At 42.5% G+C, this 23,120-nt stretch overlaps 1 protein-coding gene across 1 annotated transcript; it reads right to left on the reverse strand.

Annotated features, from left to right (window-relative positions):
• Positions 1–5,181: 5,181 nt before the first annotated feature.
• On the reverse strand, positions 5,182–6,068 carry LOC122926429 (piggyBac transposable element-derived protein 4-like). Its single transcript, XM_044277805.1, has one exon. It carries the CDS (start codon positions 5,921–5,923, stop codon positions 5,348–5,350), a length of 576 nt encoding a protein of 191 aa, XP_044133740.1. The 5' UTR covers positions 5,924–6,068; the 3' UTR covers positions 5,182–5,347.
• Between the last annotated feature and the right edge of the window lie 17,052 nt (positions 6,069–23,120).

Genomic DNA, 23,120 nt, shown 5'->3' on the forward strand with positions numbered 1-23,120 from the left:
TATTTATAAGTACCAGCTTTCTGCAACACTATCCGTGACATGTTGCTGGCAGATCCTCTGTTTGCGGGGTGGCAGGTGGCACTGTCACTCCAGAGGTGGATGAAGAGGCCGAGACTGCAGCAGAAGAGGAAGCAGGAGGAGCCAGAGACCTTTCTTGGTTTTTGAAGTGTCTACTCCACTGAAGCTTGTGCTTTGCACTTAAATGCCTGGTCATGCAGGTTGTGCTCAGGTTGAGAACGTTTATGCCTCCCTTCAGACTCTGATTGCCCAGCATGCAAACCACTCGTGTCTTGTCGTCAGCACATTGTCTGAAGAACTGCCACGCCAGGGAACTCCTTGGATCTGGCTTTGGTGTGCTCGGTCCCTTGCTGCGGTGGGCAGTAGCAGGTGTACTCTCTAGAGGACGGCCACTCCGCTTTTGCACCCTGCTCCCTCTTCTGCTGTGCTGGTGGCTCTGTGCGACCACCGCCTCTTCCTCCGAACTACATAGGTCACTTGAATGACCTTGATTCCATGTGAGGTCAAGGACCTCATTGTCCTCCACATCCTCTTCCACCCAGTCTTCACCCCTGCCCTCCTTATCGGTCTGCACACTTTCGAAAGCCCCAGCAGTTGGCACATGTGTTTCGTCATCATCCGAGATGTGCTGCGATGGTCCTCTCATGTACTCATCTTGAAATATAAGTGATTTGGCATCAGTGCACTGAATCTCTTCCACTTCTGGGGCAGGGCTAGGTGGATGCCCCTGGGAAACCTTGTTAACAGAGTCATCAAAAAGCAGAAGAGACTGCTGAATGACATGGGGATCAGACTGCTTGGCTGATTTGCAAGGGGTGAGGAGAAAGACTGATGGACATCGGCTGCAGGTGCCAACTGTGGTCTTTCAGCATGAGACTGGGTGGGAGACAATGTGAAGGAATTGGATCCACTATGGTCATACCAGAAAGTTGAAGTTCTATCATGAAGCGACACCAGCATTACAAAAAGAACAGAGGTAACAAAGTGGCCTTTAGTTCCACTGATGCTGAATCCTCTGATTCTTCCCCAGAATCATCTGTGTAATTTTCTGCTAATCATTCGGGTATTGCACATGACACAAATCCCAACCCAAATGCTACTACAGGGCCGACAAAAAACGCAGTGCAGAGCGGAAGCATACAAGGAGAAGGTCGCTATCCGTCACGTCACAGAAAGACTTAAGTAATATTCAAGTCATAAACCTATTCGCTAAGGTCTTCTCACAATTGCAAATTAATGTACTTGCCAAGGGTTTATCTTTTTCTCCCACAGTGCACTTTGATGTATATCGCACCTTACTTGATGTCAACTGTTTTGCACGCAATCTTACCATTAAAAAACACTTTTCTGATACAGATAATGTTGGTATAGGTTCTGCAGAAGCTGATACAATCCAAATTTTTCTGTTGATCAGATGTCTTCTTTTTCCTTTCAGGAACTATCACATATTGCCTCTATGCAGACCATGCGTTTTCTCTCTGGGACTGATCCAGAGCGGCAGGTGCAAAGTGATTTTGCGAACAATTTTCGCACCTATAACAGAGACTTTTATCCCATCCAGTCACGCACCCCCGCTCTCGATCAATTCCAAGATAATGTAGAACGTGATCTGGTTGAACTTGATAGGGTGCTTCAGAGCAAGGATACAAATGACAGTAAAAATAAAAACAAAAATAATCTCCTGGCCAGTGAACGCAAAGCGTTAAAAGAACTGAAGAGTATGTCTGATATAATTGTGAGAAAAGCTGATAAGGGGGGAGCGGTGGTCATCCTGGACAGACCTGGGTATGCCGCACAAAATGAGCTTATGCTCTCTGATTCCGCCACCTATACCAGGTTGACTCAGGATCCCACCGCTCCTTTCCAAACCCTTTTGAGGAGTATCTTGGAGGAGGGACTGGATAGTGGTTATTTGGACCAAAAACAATTTGATCATATTTTTGTCTCCTATCCAGTGGTCCCCATCTTCCATTCCCTCCCCAAGATACATAAAGAGGGATTCCCTCCCCCCATGCGCCCTATAGTTTCGGGTATTGGGTCTTTTTCTGAAAATTTGTCATCCTGGGTGGACAGCATGTTGCAACCACTAGTGCAGTGTATTCCTGTTTTTTTGCAGGATACTGAGCCTCAGTCTTGCAGGCTTTTCATTCCTTCCAGTGGTCTTCAGATTTTTCTTGGATTTTGGCTGATGTTGCTTCCCTGTAAACGGCTATCCCCCAGGATCTTGCCATTATCTCTTTGGGTTGGTTTTTGAGTCTTTATTCTAATTTCTCATTACCCTTTAGAGATTTCCTCTGCAAAGTTGTATTATTTCTTATGCAACACAATTATTTTATGTTCAATGGGAGATTTTTTCTCCAATGCAGAGGAGTCTCTATGGGGGGCCCGTTTCTCACCATCGCTTGCAAACATTTATATGGCATGGTGGGAACATCATTTTCTTTTCTCTGATTCCAACCCATGGAGTGGATCCGTCCGGTGGTACGGTCGGTACATCGATGACCTGCTCTTTGTATGGTCGGGCGATGTGGCGGCCGTACCATCATTCGGATCCTTCCTCAATGCTAACAATTGCAATTTACGTTTTTCTTTAAACTCTCATAAGACCCTAATATCCTTTTTGGATTTGTGTCTGGTGGGGGGACGTGGGGGATGGCCGTGTACATAGTCGTACGCACAGAAAGGAAACCGCAGGAAATACCATCCTACATGCGGGATCCTGTCATCCTGCACACACTGTCCATAATATCCCTAGGGGCGAATACATTCGCGCTTTGCGCAATTGTTCCTCTAGTGAAACTTGCATTGAAGAAATGAATACTGTCACCACTCGTCTCCTAGCCAGGAATTATCCCAGCAGACTTTTAAACCGATCAAAAAATATGGTTTCTACCATGTCTCGGGATAATTTAATCTTTCCCAACAAAACGCCCAGGCTTGGTCATAAAGAGAAGCAAGTTACTTTTTCCACGAGTTATAGCTGTGAATATTCACAAATATGTAATATTGTCAAAAGACATCTTCACCTTCTCAAATATGACCAAGCGTGGGGTGACGTTGTGAAAAGCGGTGTTAGATGTGTTGCCCGACGTGCTGTTACTTTAGCAAATATGATGAGCCCCTCTCTATACCAGGATAAACCTGGCTCCCAGCCTACTTGGCTGAGAAACATAGGTAATTTTAAATGTGGGCATAGAAGATGTACATGTTGCTCATATATGAGGATGGGCTCGCATATTGTGTCTACAAGTAACCACACCACTCATACTATTCAGCAATACATCAATTGCAACACCACATATGTGGTATACTGCATAACATGCTCTCTGTGTAATTTACAGTACGTCGGATGCACATCTAACTGTTTGAAAATTCGAATTTGCCGTCACATCTCTGATGTACCTCATGCTAAAATAAAAAATGTTTCTGCCGCTAGTCTGCATTTTGCTGCGGTTCATGATGGTAATACAGACAGCATGTCAGTACAAGGAGTGGAAAGGGTTAACAGACCAAACAGAGGCGGTGATCACAAGAAAAAGTTGCTCAATCGTGGATTTTCAAATTAGGCTCACGGATACCATCAGGACTGAATAGGCGTCATGATACTATTCTACATTACTAATATATTTACTCCTCTTTTTTATCATTGTAATTTGTACATTTTATCTTATTTTTCTATGTTTTTTGGCATGTTGTAATAACTATGCATTTTATCTGTGAAGGATGTCATCAGGAGGTGTGTCCTGTACCTGATTGTGATCACCTGTGTTTGGTGGTTCACTATTTAGTCTCGACCTCACCTCCTACTGATGCACATCATGACTAAGGATCCGCATCTACAGTCATCCGAAACTGGTCGATTTTCTGCATTGCTGTATGTTGGTTTTTATCTGCACGGGATTGAATAAAGCCTCAAGTATTTTTCAGTGAAGCTGGACCATCTTTCTTTCTTTTGAAAAAAGTTGAAGTAGAAGAGTCACAGCAGCATCTCTGTTTTTTTCTTTTTATTGCAAAGTTTTCACAGTATGTATACAAATAAAGTGCGACGTTTCGGCTGTAACCAGCCATTTTCAAGCATAATTCAACAGTGACATATACCAACATTAAATAGGGTAACCTCCACCCTCCTCAAAAGATATCAACCAATAATATGCACTCACCTGCAACACCCAACCAATCATAGTTGATCACAATCGCAGTTCCTCTTTTACATATATTAGCAATCTCCCCTGTGTAGGTTACATCACGGACTCACTTGTTCACGCCCATCATTCGCATCTCCGCTTCTACACTGCCCAGACTCGCACTACTCACTGTTTGTATATCTCCCAGGCAACCGCGCTTCAGATCTCGCGGAGATCCCGCGTGAACACGTCACAATACGTATCTGCTCAAGCTGAACAGCAGGCGCCAAGACTAACAGCCGCGCACGGATATGACGTAACTGTGCGTCCTGTTGCCAGGGTAATAGACAAAACTTTGCGAACACAGCAAAAGTGGAGCTCCCGGAGCAAGGGTCCATCTGTCCAATAGTTTGTGTCATATATATCTCCACCTCCAACAAATTGGGGTAGGACACATATATGACTATGGTGACATACATCTAATTTAGGGACTGGGCATGTGCTTAACACAAGCTGGTTACACATATCATTCTAGAGGATATAACAGACATAATTAACCCTCCTCTTATGTTAGCTTTCTGTTATTATCCATGATGTTAACGGGTTGGTTTTGACCCATGTCTTAATTTAGCCATAAAATACTCTCTGAACAATTATTTATCATCCAATTTGTTTCTTACCTCTTGGTTACCTTGTTAGGCTTCTTTATCCTTGAAAAGATTGGTTTTAATATTTTTGGTGTGACCCCTTAGACCTTTCTTTTGATAGCATATCTCTCATTTTCAAATGGTAAAATAAACCTCAATAGAATATTATAAGTAAATAAAAGGTTGTTATGTCACCAGAATGTTGCTGAGGAGTATTTGAACACATCTCTTAACTTTTTTTTATATTTTTTATTTTATTTTAATAACATTAACTATAATAACATTGATGGTGTTAGGGTCAATTTTGACCCATATATATTTACTTCAATAAAATAGCCAAAAGTCTTTTTTTTTTTTTTTTTTAAACATAAAACGTTCATAAACAATGAAAAGCAAGGTATAATACAAAATGTAGACTTGCAAGGTCAAACAAACAACACACAATCAAGCAAGGCAAACCAATAGAAATCAAGTACTACTTTCTTGCATCTTTGTGCAAGAACTTGCATGTGTTTGTGTGGGTGCTTTTAGATGCATGTGTGGCAAAAGCTGACACTTTTAGCATGTTCTTTGCAGATGGAAGCATAATGTGTGTGTCTTTCTGTCCTTATTGCTGGGGCAGACCTGACACCTCTTTCTTTTAGAATCATATGGCATCACTGGAGTTGTGGCTGTGCTGGTTGATGTTGAGGCAAGGCTAGATGATGATGAGGATGCTGGCTCTGATTCTCTTTGTGTTGTTGATGGTGTGGATGGAGTGCTTGATGAACTCTGCATCTGTCTGATCATGGCTGCACTGATTGGATCTCGAGACACCCGTTTCCTTTGCTCAATGTGTGCCTTGACAAGGGAACTTCCTAGCTCCTCGAGAAATATTCTCCGCTTGTTATTTTTTTGTGTGTTCCAACCTGGGTGGATGTGGGTCCATAACACAAATGCATTGTATGCAGACACATCTAGGATGTTATAAAACACAGCCATCGGCCATATCCTGGTCATTCGCTGACAAGTATAGGTAGCACTCAGCTTGTCCAGGTTGTCCACTCCTCCTTTGTTTTTATTGTAATCCAGGATAATTGTGGGCTTTTTGTCACTTCTTGATGACACAGCTGCATCTTTGTGAAAAGTGGACATAAGTATCAATTTTTTTTTGGGGGGGGGACAATATGAAACAACAGTGCTGGTGTCTGTAAAAGCAAATTTTGAAGAAAGTGGAGCTCTGTCCTTCACCTGCAAAATTTCAGTGTGCAGCTCAGGTTTATTTTTTTTATTGTGCCTACCATGGTGAGTTTCCTCCTGAAAAGTTCTTGTCCAAGGTCATAGCTAGTAAAAAAAATTGTCACACGTGATATTGTGACCCCGCAGTCCAGTAGTCAAATCAAGGACTACACGTTGCCCTTGTTTTTTCTCAGGGATGCCACTTTCGGGTTTGCCGGTGTAAATCTGTAGGTTCCATGCATAGCTTGTTTTTGCATCACAGGCTGCCCAGATTATTATGCCGTATTTGCCTGGCTTACTGGGCATATACTGCCGGAAGGGGCAATTTCCACGGAAAGGGATCAAACGTTCATCTACTGTTACCTGAGGCCCAGGGTTAAACATTAGTGGAAGGAGCTGAACCCATTTCTCCCAGACATCCCTTATGGGAGCAAGCTTGTCAGATTTTGCTCTAGTATCTCTGTTGTCAAATCTGAAAACTCTTGATATCATTCGAAAGGTGTGAAGTGACATTGCTGCTGGGAAGATATATCTGCCTCTTGACTTGTCCCAATGACTATCAGTGGCCTCATTATAGGATCTGTACACTCCAGCGAGAAGAAGAACACCAATATAAGCATCTAGGCATTCCTCATTTATGTCATTCCACATGTTGCCATGGACTTTTTTTCCTTCAAGGTTTGTCATTGCAATGATCGCTTTTTTTTTGTGACAATGGCATGAACAGTTCAAAACATGTTTTGATGTATGTCACTTACTCTCGTCACAGCAAACCTTGTGATCCCAGGCGTCATTTTGATTACATCTGCAGCAGCTGCCCTGCCATGTAAGTCAGGAGGTTCTGAACTCCAACAGATCTTACCACTTTTGGATTTGAATGTTTCAGCAGGAACAGCAGCAGGTTCAGCACTGGTGGCCTCCTCATCAGACTCATCAGATGTGTCTATGTATTATGGTTGATACTCTACTTCATCTTCTGCCTCAGAAACCTGCTCATCCATATCGCTATGCTGCTCTGTGTCCTCTGCCTCATTTTCATCCAAGATATAATCCAGTATTTGGCTTCCTGTAAATCTTCTCACTCTTGCATGCTGCATATTGGAGATGATTACTCTGCAAGTCAGCAACTCTGAAATGTATTGGTCCTATGTTTCTTTACTTTATTTAGAGAAGCAGACAAGCAGGCATAGAGATAGGCCCCTCCCCAACTACAGCTCCCAGGGCTGAGAGGTGATTGGCTGTCAGTGTTACTAAGCAGAGAGAGGGTTTATTAGTGTCCTATAATCCTATATTATAACTGGGTCAGAATTGACCCTAACACCATAAACATCTTAATTTTCACCACAGTATTTTATAATTTAGTGAAAAGGATTCTTTTTCTATTACATTGTTTAAATAGAGGTTCCTGACAAAGTAAAAAAAATCTTGATGCAATAAATAAATTTATGCGATACTTATAGACATTCAAAACCTGAAAACGGGTTGGTTCCGACCCTAACATAAGAGGAGGGTTAAAACCATTTAAAAAATCACTAAGATTATACAGAGTACGGAGGATGACCTCAATAAAGCGCTTATATATCTTCTGACTGGGGGAACATCTTATTCAATCCCTGCCACACTAAATTCTAAATTAAGACCATGTGGTTGTAGAGATCGCAAGGTGTATATCCACTTAAGTTCTTTTTTCCTTAAGATTTTCTTCTCTGTCTCCACCCCTTCTAAGGAAACCCACTAAATCGATGACTCTAAACCGCAACTGATTAATAGAATGTCCACGCTCAATGAAATGTCTGGCGACTGTTTTATCCAACGCACCTTTCTTTATTGTGCTCTTATGTTTCTTGATCCTTTCTCTCACCTCCATTGTAGTCTCACCCACATAGATGAGACTACAAGGACACTGTATCATATAAATGACGTCTTTTGACCGGCAGGTAAAGAACCCATTAATTTTAAATACCTTAGGGGTGTGTAAATGTATCACCCTTCATTAAATTACTGCAATTGCAGCATGCCAGGCTTGGGAAATTACCATTCTTTTTAGGAGCCAGATATAATTGCCGATCCACCTTTAGACCACCAACATCACACTTCACCAGCTTAGGCTACTTTCACACTTGCGTTCAGAGCGGATCCGTCTGAGATGGATCCACTCATATAATGCAGACGGTGGCTCCGTTCAGAACAGATCTGTCTGCATTATATTGTTTAAAAATTTCTAAGTGTGAAAGTAGCCTGAACGGATCCGTCCAGACTTTACATTGAAAGTCAATGGGGGACGGATCCGTTTGAAGATTGAGCCATATTGTGTCATCTTCAAACGGATCCCTCCCCATTGACTTACGTTGTAAGTCTGGACGGATCCGTTTGCCTCCGCACGGCCAGGCGGACACCCGAAGGCTGCAAGCAGCGTTCAGGTGTCCGCCTGCGGAGCGGAGGCTGAACGCTGCCAGACTGATGCATTCTGAGTGGATCCGCATCCACTCAGAATGCATTAGGGCAGTACGGATGCGTTCGGGGCCGCTTGTGAGCCCCTTCAAACGGAGCTCAAAAGCGGACACCCGAACGCTAGTGTGAAAGTAGCCTTATCACGTAAATTGGCATTCCTTTTGTAAGCCATGATTGGAGGGACAGAAAATTCCTTAATCTCGGGTGACCCCCCAATCCTTTCTAAGGATATTGGCAATCGCACCACTGTCCTGTCCAAAAATGGAGACAAAAGGAATCCTTTCCATAGTCCTGTCACCAGATGTCTCAATGAGCATGGACTCCCTATCAATTCCCATGATCTATTTCTTTGTTTTCAATAACAGCTGTCTAGGGTAACCTCAATCAACAAACTTATTGCACATTTCATCAACTCTCTTAGAGAAGTTCCCTTCTTGTGAGACAATCCTTCTAACTCTCAACAGTTGACTCCATGGTAGGGAGTCAACCATACGTCGCGGATGATAACTATTATTGGCCAACAAATTATTTCTATCTGCCGGCTTCTGATAGATATCTGTGTGTATAACACCATCAATGATGTGTACCCTAACATCAAGAAATTGTAATTCATTTTCTGATGCTGTAACTATAAATTGTAATCCAAGGACCCCACTGTTAAGGTGGGTATGGAAATCATGCAATTCCTCCCTGGTCCCACCCCATATCATAAAAATGTCTTCGATGTAGCGCAGCCAGCACAGGACCCTCCCAAAGAATACAGATCGATAGACTAGCCTGTCCTCCACCTCAGCCATGAACATATTGGCATAAGTTGGATCCACTGTCAGCAACCCAATCTACTATCGCCTGTACTTGTTCAGGCCTCACCATTCGTAGAGCAGCATTAGGCCCAACCAAATACTGCTGCAGGTTCTGTCACCTACTCACACCTGAGGAAGGGGTTTCACTTGTGCGTGTAGCTGGCACACATCGACCACGTCCTCTCCCTGCAATAGGAGCTCCACCAGCAGCACCATGACCTGGGTCACGTCCCTTATTTGGCGCTCTCCTCATATTTCTCGAATTTAGGATCTTGGCCTAAATGGGTGTTTAATTAATAGTAGAATAGAACGACAGTATGTAAAGGGTGTATCTCACACGGCCTGAACCAGACTCGGCCTTAATTAAAGATTTCTTTGGCCAAAATGGCTGTATTGCAAATGCCTGAATGAAACCCCTGTATGTAAAGGGTGTATCTCACACGGCCTCAACCAGTGTAGGCCTGAATTAAAGATTTCTTTGCCCAAAATGGCTGCATTTCTAATGCCTGAATCAAACCCCTGTATGTAGAGGGTGTATCTCACACGGCCTGAATCAGTGTAGGCCTGAATTAAAGATTTATTTGCCCCAAATGGCTGTATTTCAAATGGCTGTATTTCAAATGCCTGAATCAAACCCCTGTATGTAGAGGGTGTATCTCACACGGCCTGAACTAGTGTAGGCCTGAATTCAATATTGGTGCACCAAATGGCGGTATTTCAAATCTCTGAATCTAACCCAAATGTATTAAGGGTGTATCTCACAATGACTTATGCAGCAAAGGCTGCGCCAAAAACTTTTTTTTTGCCCAAACGGGTGTTTGTTTAATAACTAAATATGGCAGCAGTATATACCGTAACCCAGGAATTTCTAACATGCTTATGCTGCAAGGCCTGAAATATTGTGTATTTTGCCCCAAAAAGGGTGTGTTATTAATGAAATAATATAAGCCCTGTATATACCAGGGTGTATCTCACATGGCCTGACCCACTGTAGGCCTGAATTCAATATTGGTGCACCAAATGGCGGTATTTCAAATCTATGAATCTAACCCAAATGTATTAAGGGTGTATCTCACAATTACATCTCCATCAAAGGCTGCCAACTATTTTTTTTTTAGCCCAAACGAGTGTTTGTTTAACAACTGAATTTGACAGCAATATATAAGCCTGTAATTTCACACGTGCTGATGCTGCAAGCCTTGAAAATAGTGTTTTTTGGCAAAAAAGTGTGTTTTTAAAACCCCAGAACATGATGGGTGTATTTCTAGCTTAAGTTGCACACTGACTAATCCAGATGTTGTAGATTGCCAAAAAAGTGTTTGGCGAATTTAGGGCACTGCATATAACTATATTATTGCATATTGAGGTTTTTCTATTGATTAAGCTTTGATTGTATTTTAAGTTATTGTATAATAAACCATTTATATTTTTGCATAGATGCTTGTACCATGTTTTACTGATTGCACAATATAATTAAATTAACGACGATCTCTTTTTAAGGTATTTTTTATGTCCACCTCTAGGATCAATTCACTTTGAAATTTTTCCTTTGATCCTTTTATATAAAGCATTTGCTTTATATCCCTGACAAAACGGAGCAGATGGGTAGTAGGCCCATATCTCTAGCTGCTACTGAGATATTGGGACTTAGAGCAGCACTCGCCCTACTGCACAAGCTTACCAGTTTGTAGAAGCCATCCTTTTTGGTTTTGTTTGCTTTTAGAATGAGCTGGAATTTCATTGAATCCATTCTTCCCTCTACCTGCAAAATGTTCCCCATGCCACTGTCTGCAACAACCCCCCATGCTTAATGGTTGGAGAGGTGTTCTTTTCATGAAATTCTTTGCTCTCTTCTCTAAACATATATTTGTTCATTGTGGCCAAAGAGTTCTATTTTAACCTCATTGGTCCACAGGACTTGATTCCAATATACATCATGAATGTTCAAATGTTCTTTTGCAAACTTCTGATGCTGAATTCTGTGATGAAGAATCTGGAGAAGTTTTTTATCTGATGACTCTTGCATGAAAGCCATATATGTTCAGGTGTCGCTGAACAGTGTAACAATGTACCATAACACCAGGATCTGCTAAATCTTCCTGACGGTCTTTTGCACTCAAGCAGGGGTTCTGACTTGCCTTTCTATCAATCCTACGAGCAGCTGTCTCTGAAATTTTCCTTGGTCTTCCAGATCTTCTCTTGTCCTCGACTGTTCCTGTGATGGCCATTTCTTAATTACAGCTCAAACTGAGGAAATGGCAACCTGAAATTGTTTTCTATGTTCTTATTGCTTTCTCCTGCTTTAAGGGGCTCAATCATTTTCATTTTCAGGGTGTTAGGCAGCTTCTTAGAGGAACCCATGACTGCAATTTTAGAGGACAAGGTTAGAGGATTAGAGGAGTCTAGGTATTTATAAAACTCTGAAATTTACATCACCTCGCCTTTCCAAATGATGACTGTAAACAAGCCTTAACCCTAACAGCCTGTTTAAGGTCTGAGACCTCTGTCAGTCATCTGAGCGCCTTCTTCTTGGTTCCCATGCTTTTGCAAGGTACTACTTTTTCTTTTTTTTTTTACTCTAGGATTATGCAAAACCCAAATAAAATGCTGATATTGCTTAAAATGTTGAAGTGTTTTATCTTTAACTATGCCTTTTGGATATCATTTTATCTTCAACTTGCTTAACTGTTCAGTCATTGTACATGCCAACTTTTGTATATCTCAGCTTTTTCTGCCTTCAGTTATACACAGGGAGGTGTTATCAATGATTGACAGCATTGTGTGTGTACAGAGATAGCTCAATTATGAATAGCTGTACATGGGATATACTAAAAGCAGATATTAAAATGTACAAAATGCAGGTTTTATGAATGTCTTCCTCTAAAATTATACAGTGGGATGCGAAAGTTTGGGCAACCTTGTGAATCGTCATGATTTTCCTGTATAAATCGTTGGTTGTTACGATAAAAAATGTCAGTTAAATATATCATATAGGAGACACACACAGTGATATTTGAGAAGTGAAATTAAGTTTATTGGATTTACAGAAAGTGTGCTAAAATTGTTTAAACAAAATTAGGCAAGTGCATAAATTTGGGCACCACAAAAAAGAAATGAAATCAATATTTAGTACATCCTCCTTTTGCAGAAATTACAGCCTCTAAGCGCTTCCTGTAGGTTCCAATGAGAGTCTGGATTCTGGTTGAAGATATTTTGGACCATTCCTCTTTACAAAACATCTTTAGTTCATTCAGGTTTGATGGCTTCCGAGCATGGACAGCTCTCGTTAAGTCAAACCACAGATTTCCCTTTATATTCAGGTCTGGGGACTGAGATGGCCATTCCAGAACGTTGTACTTGTTCCTCTGCATAAATGCCTTAGTGGATTTTGAGCAGTGTTTAGGGTCGTTGTCTTGTTGAAAGATCCAGCCCCGGCGCAGCTTCAGCTTTGTCACTGATTCCTGGACAATGGTCTCCAGAATCTGCTGATACTGAGTGGAATCCATGCGTCCCTCAACTTTGACATGATTCCCAGTCCCTGCACTGGCCACACAGCCCCACAGCATGATGGAACCACCACCATATTTTACTGTAGGTAGCAGGTTTTTTTCATGGAATGCTGTGTTCTTTTTCCTCCATGCATAACGCCCCTTGTTATGGCCAAATAACTCAATTTTAGTTTCATCAGTCCACAGCACCTTATTCCAAAATGAAGCTGGCTTGTCCAAATGTGCTTTAGCCCACCTCAAGCGGCACTTTTTGTGCTGTGGGCGGAGAAAAGGCTTCCTCTGCATCACTCTCGCATACAGCATCTCCTTGTGTAAAGTGCGCTGAATGGTTGAACGATGCACAGTGACTCCATCTGCAGCAAGATGATGTTGTAGGTCTTTGGTGCTGGTCTGTGGGTTGACTCTGACTGTTCTCACCATTCGTCGCTTCTGTCTATCCAAGATTTTTCTTGGTCTGCCACTTCGAGCCTTAACTTGACCTGAGCCTGTGGGCTTCCATTTCCTCAATATGTTCCTAACTGTGGAAACAGATGGCGGAAATCTCTGAGACAGCTTTCTGTATCCTTCCCCTAAACCATGATGGTGAACAATCTTTATCTTCAGGTCATTTGAGAGTTGTTTTGAGACCCCCATGTTGCTACTCTTCAGAGAAAATTAAGAGGATGGAAACTTACAATTGACCCTCTTAAATACTCTTTCTCATAATTGGATTCACCTGTGTATGTAGGTCAGGGGTCAATTTGAGTTCCAATAATTAGTTCTAAAGGTTTTGGAATCAATAAAATGACAACAACAGTGCCCAAATTTATGCACCTGCCTAATTTTGTTTAAACAATTACTTTCTGTAAATTCAATAAACTTCATTTCACTTCTCAAATATCACTGTGTGTGTCTCCTATGATATATTTAACTGACATTTTTTATCGTAACAACCAACGATTTATACAGGAAAATCATGAGGTTGCCCAAACTTTCGCATCCCACTGTATATCAGTCTGCTCAGCTCCTTCTGCTCTCTAACACTGTCTGCAGATTACACTGCATTTTCAGGAGACATGCCCTCTTTAAGAGTCATGTCGCACAGCTTTGTCCCTGGTGACTTTTTTCCTTTGGTAGAAAAAAACCTCTCAATGCCTGATTTGATCAGTGGTTTTTGAGGTGTTTATGCCCATATTGTGTGTTTTAGCACCTGCCATTTTTAATGGTACTTTTTGTTTGCTTAGAATGTGTTTTTTTTTTTTTTTTGTTCTCTTAAAGGAAAGTATATGCCTCAGTGATGTCATTGGCAAGCTGTTTTGTGGGGGGGGAAGCATGAATTAAAAAAAAGCAATGCAAAAAATAACATATTGCACATGCAGGTTTTTTTTAGGCTGCAAAAAACTGTGGAGGTCTACTGGAAAAAACAGCTACTGAGGGGGAAAAAATGTAGGTGTGAAGGCACACTAAAGACTTCATGATATTCTTGTTTTTGGGGTGGCAGTTTTCTTTTTTTTTTAACTATAGAAAAGTCTAAGAGTACACCCAGAGCAGTGCTCCAGACTAAAAAAAAAAATACCTATATACATAAATAATATTAAAAAAATTGCCTCATTCACATGTCAGTGTTTGGTCAGTGATTTCCATCAGTGATTGTGAGCCAAAACCAGGATTGGAGCCTCCACAGACATAAGGTATGAGGGAAAGATCTTCTCCTGTTCTATGTTTAGAGCCGCACCTGGTTTTGGCTTAAAATCACTGATGGAAATCACTGACTGAACATTGACTGTGAATAAGGCATTACTGTGTGCTGTGTCCCGCATCTCTCTCCTCCTCATTCCATTTGGTCCTCTGAACTTAAAAACGTGAACTTTCATCAATGAGAAAAACCATTTGCATAGTTCAAAATGTAGGGTTTATTGGTCCCATTAAACAGTCAAAATGATTGTCAAAATGTCAGCGCCATCCTGTGTAATGAGGCATCTTCTTTTTTTTTTATTAGATCCAAACCAGCATCTAACACAGGGCTCAGGATTAAATGTCTCAAGTGAAGGGCCTTCTGAGCTAATTTGGAAAAGTGTAGAAATATGAATTGCATACTTTTGATTTAATTCTGTTTTAGGCAGATAAACCTTTGTTCACACTGGATTGTGTTCTACTTTTAAATTTTTATTAAAGCAGTTCTCTGGGCTTTACATATATTGATGACCTATCATGCTTGCTGCTGCTATGTCTATGGCAAGACCAACCAATAAGAAAAACTCTGATAAAGTGCATACAATACACTGGGGTCTAGTATAAATAACTATAACCCAAAAAAACAAACCATTAACCCCATAAAAAATGAGGAAAACACTCATATAAAATATATGTAGTTTTATTAAGACATAAAGTAAACATACAATGACATAAGGCACAAGGCAATGGGGGGGATGGGATGGGATGGGATGCCCCGTGTGTGTCGGAGCCGCAAAACCCCCACCCTCACATATGCCGTACTGACAGGGGAACGTGCCAGAAATACAAGGTGCTGAGCCACACTATAGAGGGTGAGATGTAAAATCACCCAAAATAAGATGTAGATAAATGCATACCACAGGTGTACATGAAATCACCTTATCACACATACCATGGTTGCCCACCACAATGGGTGGTGGCCGTGGCCTGCCTATATGGTAAAGCAGAAAACCAAGTCACAATAGATAATGTAATGATAACAAAGCAACAATGGCATGTGCAAAAAGTAACAACCAAAAAGAAGCACTAAGCATGGACTACGGAATGAATAAGTTACCCATGATGTGTGGAAGCACCAGGTGTCTGACCAGCGCTGCACCTCGACGCGCGTTTCGCCAGGAAAGGGCTTCATCAGGAGCTATGTCTATGGCAAAGCAGCAGCGCTCATGAAGAGATATGGGAGGTGGCACTTGCACACGGCGTGTGCTCATACAGATGATTGGCAGGGTTGCCGGGTATCAGACCCCGCCGATCTGATATTGATGACCTATCCTGAAGAGAGGTCATCAATATTCAAAGCCCAGATAACCCCTTTAACAATTTTTTTATCCCCCCCCCCCCCCCCCAAAAAAAAAAAAAAAAAAAACTTTCTATGCCTACCTATCTGAACTTCCAGCACCGATGGGGGTTGCATAGCATTATATTGATTTTATGATGCTATGTAACCTAGTTCTGGAATGAATTAGATGACACTGACATAATGCTGTCAGTGTTATCCAATACATTCCAGAACTTTAAGGCCCCTTGTAGATGAGCGTGAGCGGATTAGGTCCGGATGGGTTCAATGAAAAATGCACGATTTCGCAAGCAAGTTCATTCAGTCTTGTATGCGATCGCTTTCAGTTTTTATCGAACGGTTGCAATGCGTTTTGCACACGTGTGATAAAAATAATATCTCTTAGCAACCATCCGTGAAAAACGCATTGCATCCACACTTGCTTGTGGATGCTATGCGATTTTCACGCAGCCCCATTCACTTCTATGGGGCCAGCGTTGCATGAAAAACGCAGAATATAGAACATGCTGCAATTTTCACGCAACGCACAAGTGATGGCTGAAAACTAATGCTCATGTACACAGACCCATTGAAATGAATTGGTCTGGATTCAGTGCGGGCACAATGCATTAGCATCACGCATTGCATCCGTGCGGAATACTCACTTGTGTGAAAGGGGCCTAAGGGTTACATAGCATCATAAATCAATATAATGCTATGCGACCCCGGCAGTGCTGGGAGGTCAGGCCGGGTGTTCTCCCTGACACACGCTGTGAGCTAAATGCGTGGACCTCGTGCATGTGAAAGGGACCTAAAAAGGAATATATAATGAAGGGAAGGTAACTCATTGTTTCCTTATGTGCCCTCCTGCACTGTGTCCATTTGTCTGTGTATACAGTACCTCCTTCCTCTCTTGTCTTTGTGCTTGCTCCAACCCTTCTGTATGAGGGCTTGTCTCTTGTGATCCTGCCTCTGCGTTGTCTGCAGTGAAGGTAGAAATCTTCAGAGCAGTGTGTCCTACGCAAGAAGGAGGCAAGAAAGTGTGCCGTGAAGGGAGGAAGCCAGGGGAAGGGGAACAGCACAGGGGCCTCGTGATAATATACCAGCTACGGTATGCAGCCAGTTAGACTACCCAATTTTACTATGTGGATGCCAAAGTGTTTAGGAAGGCAGAGTATTGTACTTGTGTACTCACAAGCTTGCCGTCCTTGCTTCCTGTTCCTCGCAGATTGGATGTCAGGGGATTGGCTCTTCTAACAGACATGCCTAGTGTGGTGCATCTGCTGAAGGAAGTTTTTTTTTTTCTTAAAGCTGCAGCGCAGTGTTGGGACAAGTCACAAATGGCGAGCAGAGCATGCTGCGATACAAAAAAAAAAACTACGGAACAGTCTTAAAGCTGTGTTTGTAGAGTGCTTTATAATTTCCTATTGGCCAGCATGTAATGCGGTAAAACAAAAAAGCAGCAAAAAAAATGGCATGTGTGGATTCTTTTCTTTTGTTATGTGATTCAGCACTTTGTATGTTTTTATGCGTTTTCTTTTGCATGTGTTCTTTGTGTTTATGTTGTCGACGGGAAAAAAAACAACAGCTCTATATGTTAATTTAAAGTTTCTGGCAGAGATGTCTAACCTGCAGCCCTCCAGCTGAAAATTGCAACTTCCATCATGCCCACACGGCCTACAGCTATCAAAAAGCAATACTCAAGCAGTTTTTTTTGCCTTTCTTGTTGGTAAAAAATGCTGCTATAATTTTGTGTGCAGGAGCCCTATCCAGATTTTTAAAGTTAATGGCCTATCATTAGGATAGACCAGTGGCGGCGAACCTATGAGATGGGCACCCGCACGCTGGAAAAAGTCTATGGTGTAACGTATGCCTTAGACATTTCCTGCCATTCATCAGCGCTGGCGCACTATGAACAGCACAGGCAGCACACTGAATGTAGGCAGGCTATTATAGCTAAATGATAAAGTACGTGGAAGATATACTATATTGGACTGTATTATTCAGGTTAAATTGCCATGTGGGCACTTTGTGATAAATAAGTGGGTTTTGGGTTACAGTTTGGGCACTCTGCCTCTAAAAGGTTCACCATCACTGGTATAGACTATCGTATATCTGTCCTGGCGGACAAGCACTCAGACACACAGAAAAAACAACAACCAGGCTCTGAGCGAGAAGCAGGGGAAGGGTCACCTGCTAGCTAATCCCTGACCTCTCTCCCTGCAATGCTCAGCCCACAGGCAGACCTTGGTGATAGGAATGCTGTGTCCTCGTGCCTGGGCTAATACACCCTAAAGTCCCTAAGATGGTGAAAAGGGGAAATAGGAGCAGCCTGCTCGCACAGATGGATGGGAGAGAAGATACCAACACAACTAAAACAGCAAACAACAAGAACAGAAACCACACTTCTCTTATTAGAGCTGGGACAGAAAACCTTCCTCCTTGCTTGCTTCCTAGGCCAGACTGATTTCTATAATCTGCTCAGAGCACTGGAGTTGAGAGCCATTTAAACTAATGACCCCACCCAGTGCACCTGAGGGAGGCGGATCCAGCACGACTCCAAAACAAACACTAAACACGTGCTGCTATTCTGGCCGACCTCCGCACATAGTCAGAGCCGGGCATGAATAGGCAGCACTCCAAATGTGATAAAAGGTGATGACCTGTTTATTCTCCGGGAAACGTTTCAGCCCACTCGATGGGGCCTTTGTCAAGCAGTACAATAGTGTCACACATGGGTATATATACCCGAATCAGGTCATGTGATAAAAGTGAACAGTTTAACCATTAAGCGGATCAAGTAATCACAACATATAGTTATAAAATCAAAATAACTTTTCAGAATAATACATGAATACATGATTACATACAGTACAGACCAAAAGTTTGGACACGCCTTCTCATTTAAAGAGTTGACTATGAAAATTGTAGATTCACACTGAAGGCATCAAAAATATCAATTAACACATGTGGAATTATATACATAACAAAAAAGTGTGAAACAACTGAAAATATGTCATATTCTAGGTTCTTCAAAGTAGCCACCTTTTGCTCTAATAACTGCTTTGCACACTCCTGGCATTCTCTTGATGAGCTTCAAGAGATAGTCACCTGAAATGGTCTTCCAACAGTCTTGAAGGAGTTCCCAGGGATGCTTAGCACTTGTTGGCCCTTTTGCCTTCACTCTGCGGTCCAGCTCACCCCAAACATCTCGATTGGGTTCAGGTCCGGTGACTGTGGAGGCCAGGTCATCTGGCGCAGCACCCCATCACTCTCCTTCATGGTCGAATAGCCCTTACACAGCCTGGAGGTGTATTTGGGGGTCATTGTCCTGTTGAAAAATAAATGATGGTTCAACTAAACGCAAACCGGATGGAATAGAATGCCGCTGCAAGATGCTGTGGTAGCCATGCTGGTTCAGTATGCCTTCAATTTTGAATAAATCCCCAACAGTGTTACCAGCAAAGCACCCCCACACCATCACACCTCCTCCTTCATGCTTCACGGTGGGAACCAGGCATGTAGAGTCCATCCGTTCACCTTTTTTGCATCGCACAAAGACACGGTGGTTGGAACCAAAGATCTTAAATTTGGACTCATCAGACCAAAGCACAGATTTCCACTGGTCTAATGTCCATTCCTTGTGTTCTTTAGCCCAAACAAGTCTCTTCTGCTTGTTCTGCTTGTTGCCTGTCCTTAGCAGTGGTTTCCTAGCAGATATTCTACCATGAAGGCCTGATTCACACAGTCTCCTCTTAACAGTTGTTCTAGAGATGTGTCTGCTGCTAGAACTCTGTGTGGCATTGACCTGGTCTCTAATCTGAGCTGCTGTTAACCTGCAATTTCTGAGGCTGGTGACTCGGATGAACTTATCCTCCTCCGCAGCAGAGGTGACTCTTGGTCTTCCTTTCCTGGGGCGGTCCGCATGTGAGCCAGTTTCTTTGTAGCGCTTGATGGTTTTTGTGACTGCACTTGGGGACACTTTCAAAGTTTTCCCAATTTTTCGGACTAACTGACCTTCATTTCTTAAAGTAATGATGGCCACTCGTTTTTCTTTACTTAGCTGTTTTTTTCTTGCCATAATACAAATTCTAACAGTCTATTTAGTAGGACTATCAGCTGTGTATCCACCTGACTTCTCCACAACGCAACTGATGGTCCCAACCCCATTTATAAGGCAAGAAATCCCACTTATTAAACCTGACAGGGCACACCTGTGAAGTGAAAACCATTTCAGGTGACTACCTCTTGAAGCTCATCAAGAGAATGCCAAGAGTGTGCAAAGCAGCAATCAAAGCAAAAGGTGGCTACTTTGAAGAACCTAGAATATGACATATTTTCAGTTGTTTCACACTTTTTTGTTATGTATATAATTACACATGTGTTAATTCATAGTTGTGATGCCTTCAGTGTGAATCTACAATTTTCATAGTCATGAAAATAAAGAAAACTCTTTGATCGAGAAGGTGTGTCCAAACTTTTGGTCTGTACTGTATAAATAGACAAAATATCTCCATGATTATAGTCATGATAAAGTATAAATACAAAATATCCATCTGTATATACATTTTAAAAAAAGCGCCAGTGCATCGATCAAGTAAAGGGTTAAAAAAAAGAGGTAAGGCTAAGCTGATCTTTCACAGCTGACCTATAATAAATGTAGGTAAATATCAAAAACAACATACCATTGGTGGTTCAGTGTGTCCGCATGTAGTTGGCGTTCCCCTGTGATCACCGCGCAAGCCCGAAGTCAGACAAACCGCCCATCATCCACGGACGTCAGCGGTGTTCCTTCCAAGTGATGCCCACGTGACCTAGAGCGCGCTGACGAGGAGACTATCGCCCATACCAAGGGAAGAAAAAGGCGGATCATGAGCGTGGTGGTATCGCCATTGTTATGAAATATAGAAAATGTCACAATTTTAACAAAGTGGCACATACTGTATCTTTCACCCTATAAGTCACATTTTTTTCCTCCCAAAAGTGGGGGGGAAATGGCAGTGCATCTTATGGGGCGAATGCTAACTCTGCTAACACTGATATATCGCCGGCCGCGATGCTGCACAGCGCAGCCGGCGATGTATCAGTGGGGAGGGAGGAGGGGCTGGGGGCCGGCATCTGGTGTAATGGCAGCGGGGGCTGGTGCAGTCACTGTATTCTATTACACCGGGGCCTGCTCACTGTAGTATTCATATGTAAGGCATTAATGTAGGCATTAAACTTTAGCAATCCTCTGCATACTCACTTCAAGCTCCCGTAGCAGGCAGGCCTGGCGGCAGCGTAACGTCACTCACTATGTCACGCGCCTGCTCCACCTGCTTCATTCATAAAGTGGGAGGAGCAGGCACGTGACGTAGTGAGTTACGCTGCCGCCCAGCCTGCTACATGAGTTTCGAGTGAGTTTGCAGAGGATTGCAATAGTTTAATGCCTACACGTTACATATGAATACTACAGTGAGCGGGCCTTGTGTAATAGAATAGAGTGACTGCACCGGGCCCGCTGCCATTACAACACCAGATGCCGGCCCGTACCCCCTGTATTGGGGTTCATTCACTCACAGGGACACTGTTATGGGGGGATCTGTGGATGACATATATATAGCATAAGATGCTATATATGTGTCATCCACAGATCCCCCCATAACAGTGTTGTCCACAGATCCCCCATAACAGTCATCCACAGATCCCCCTATAACAGTGCTATCCACAGATCCCCCATAACAGTGCCATCCACAGAGCCCCCATAACAGTGCGTCATCCACAGATCCCCTCCATAACAGTGTGTCATCCACAGATCCCCTCCATAACAGTGCGTCATCCACAGATCCCCCATAATAGCGTCATCCACAGACCACCATTAGTTCAAAACCCACCAAAAGCACACCTTTTGGTTCAAAAAAAAATTTCTTATTATTTTCCTCAAAAACCTAGATGTGTTTTATGGGCTGGTGCGTCTTATAGGGTGAGAAATACGGTAAACTTATAAACACATTGGTTAACAGAAAGCCAGAAAGTGGCCAACCCCTTTAATCTAAAATTAATATGTTGGTTTACTTACAAAAATGTTAGTGAGCTAGGTTATTAAAGGGTCATAAAACTGTAGATATAACATCAAAGGTTTTGATTGGTGGGGGTCTCAGTGTTTGGACCCCCACTGATTGCTATAACAAGGAGAGAGGAGCACTCACATTCCACTGTCTTTCCTCACTGCAGGGGCAGAATTGAGATGGGCCTGTAGACTTTCTCTCCTACAGTGAGGAGAGAGTGATGAACACAAGGTTGTCTCTAGTGACCCACAAGCTGTTGAGCTTCTCTCTCCTTTTTCGAGCAATTTTGAGGTCTCAGCACTCAGACCCCTAGTGACCACAACCTTTGTGTCTGTAACATATCAAAAGTTTGATGCAAGGGGGAAACTAACTCTCCTTAGGGAGAGAGCACCTTAATCAGTGTGAGGAGACTTATAGGCCATACATGCTCCTCTGGAATTCTGGGAGGGAAGAAATGCAAACAAGCTCTTAACAAGCTTTGCCTCTAATCTGGCAGGATTAGAGGTAAAGCTTGTTAAGAGCTCATTTTCATTTCTTCCCTCCCAAAAGTTTTATGAAAACTCAGTGGCAGTTTATAAAAAAAAATGCTAATTCAGAAGTATCTTTACTTTTTTTTTTCCTTAGTTTGAACATTTCATCCTTGAGTGAGTGATGCTGAATGACATTATGGGGTATAAAGCCTCATGCATACGTCCGTTAAACACGGACCGTGAGATAACGGCCTGGATTCCTGCTGAATGCAGGAGCGCGCGGCATCATTGGTTGCTATGACACTGTGCGCCCGCTGCTGTACAGTAATACACTCGCTGCTGTATACTGTACAGCAGCGGCAGCACGAAGCGCACGGCGTCATACTAACCAATGACACCGTGCGCTCCTGCACTCTGCAGGAATCCAGGCCGGTATCTCACGGTCCGTGTTCCACGGAAGTGTGCATGAGGCTTAATTTGTCAATTAATAAAACTACAAACCGGATTCCAAAAAAGTTGGGACTCTATACAAATCGTGAATAAAAACTGAATGCAATGATGTGGAGGTGCCAACTTCTAATATTTTATTCAGAATAGAACATAAATCACGGAACAAAAGTTTAAACTGAGAAAATGTACCATTTTAAGGGAAAAATATGTTGAATCAGAATTTCATGGTGTCAACAAATCCCCAAAAAGTTGGGACAAGGCCATTTTCACCACAACACTCAACAGACGTCTGGGGACCGAGGAGACCAGTTTCTCAAGTTTAGAAATAGGAATGCTCTCCCATTCTTGTCTAATACAGGCCTCTAACTGTTCAATCGTCTCGGGCCTTCTTTGT

Source organism: Bufo gargarizans, chromosome 2 (assembly GCF_014858855.1).
Source record: "Bufo gargarizans isolate SCDJY-AF-19 chromosome 2, ASM1485885v1, whole genome shotgun sequence".
Lineage (NCBI taxonomy): Eukaryota > Metazoa > Chordata > Amphibia > Anura > Bufonidae > Bufo > Bufo gargarizans.

What these genes read in the sequence shown, in the direction of transcription:
- LOC122926429 (XM_044277805.1), bottom strand. Translation starts at nt 5,923, where the DNA reads ATGTCCACTTTTCACAAAGATGCAGCTGTGTCATCAAGAAGTGACAAA.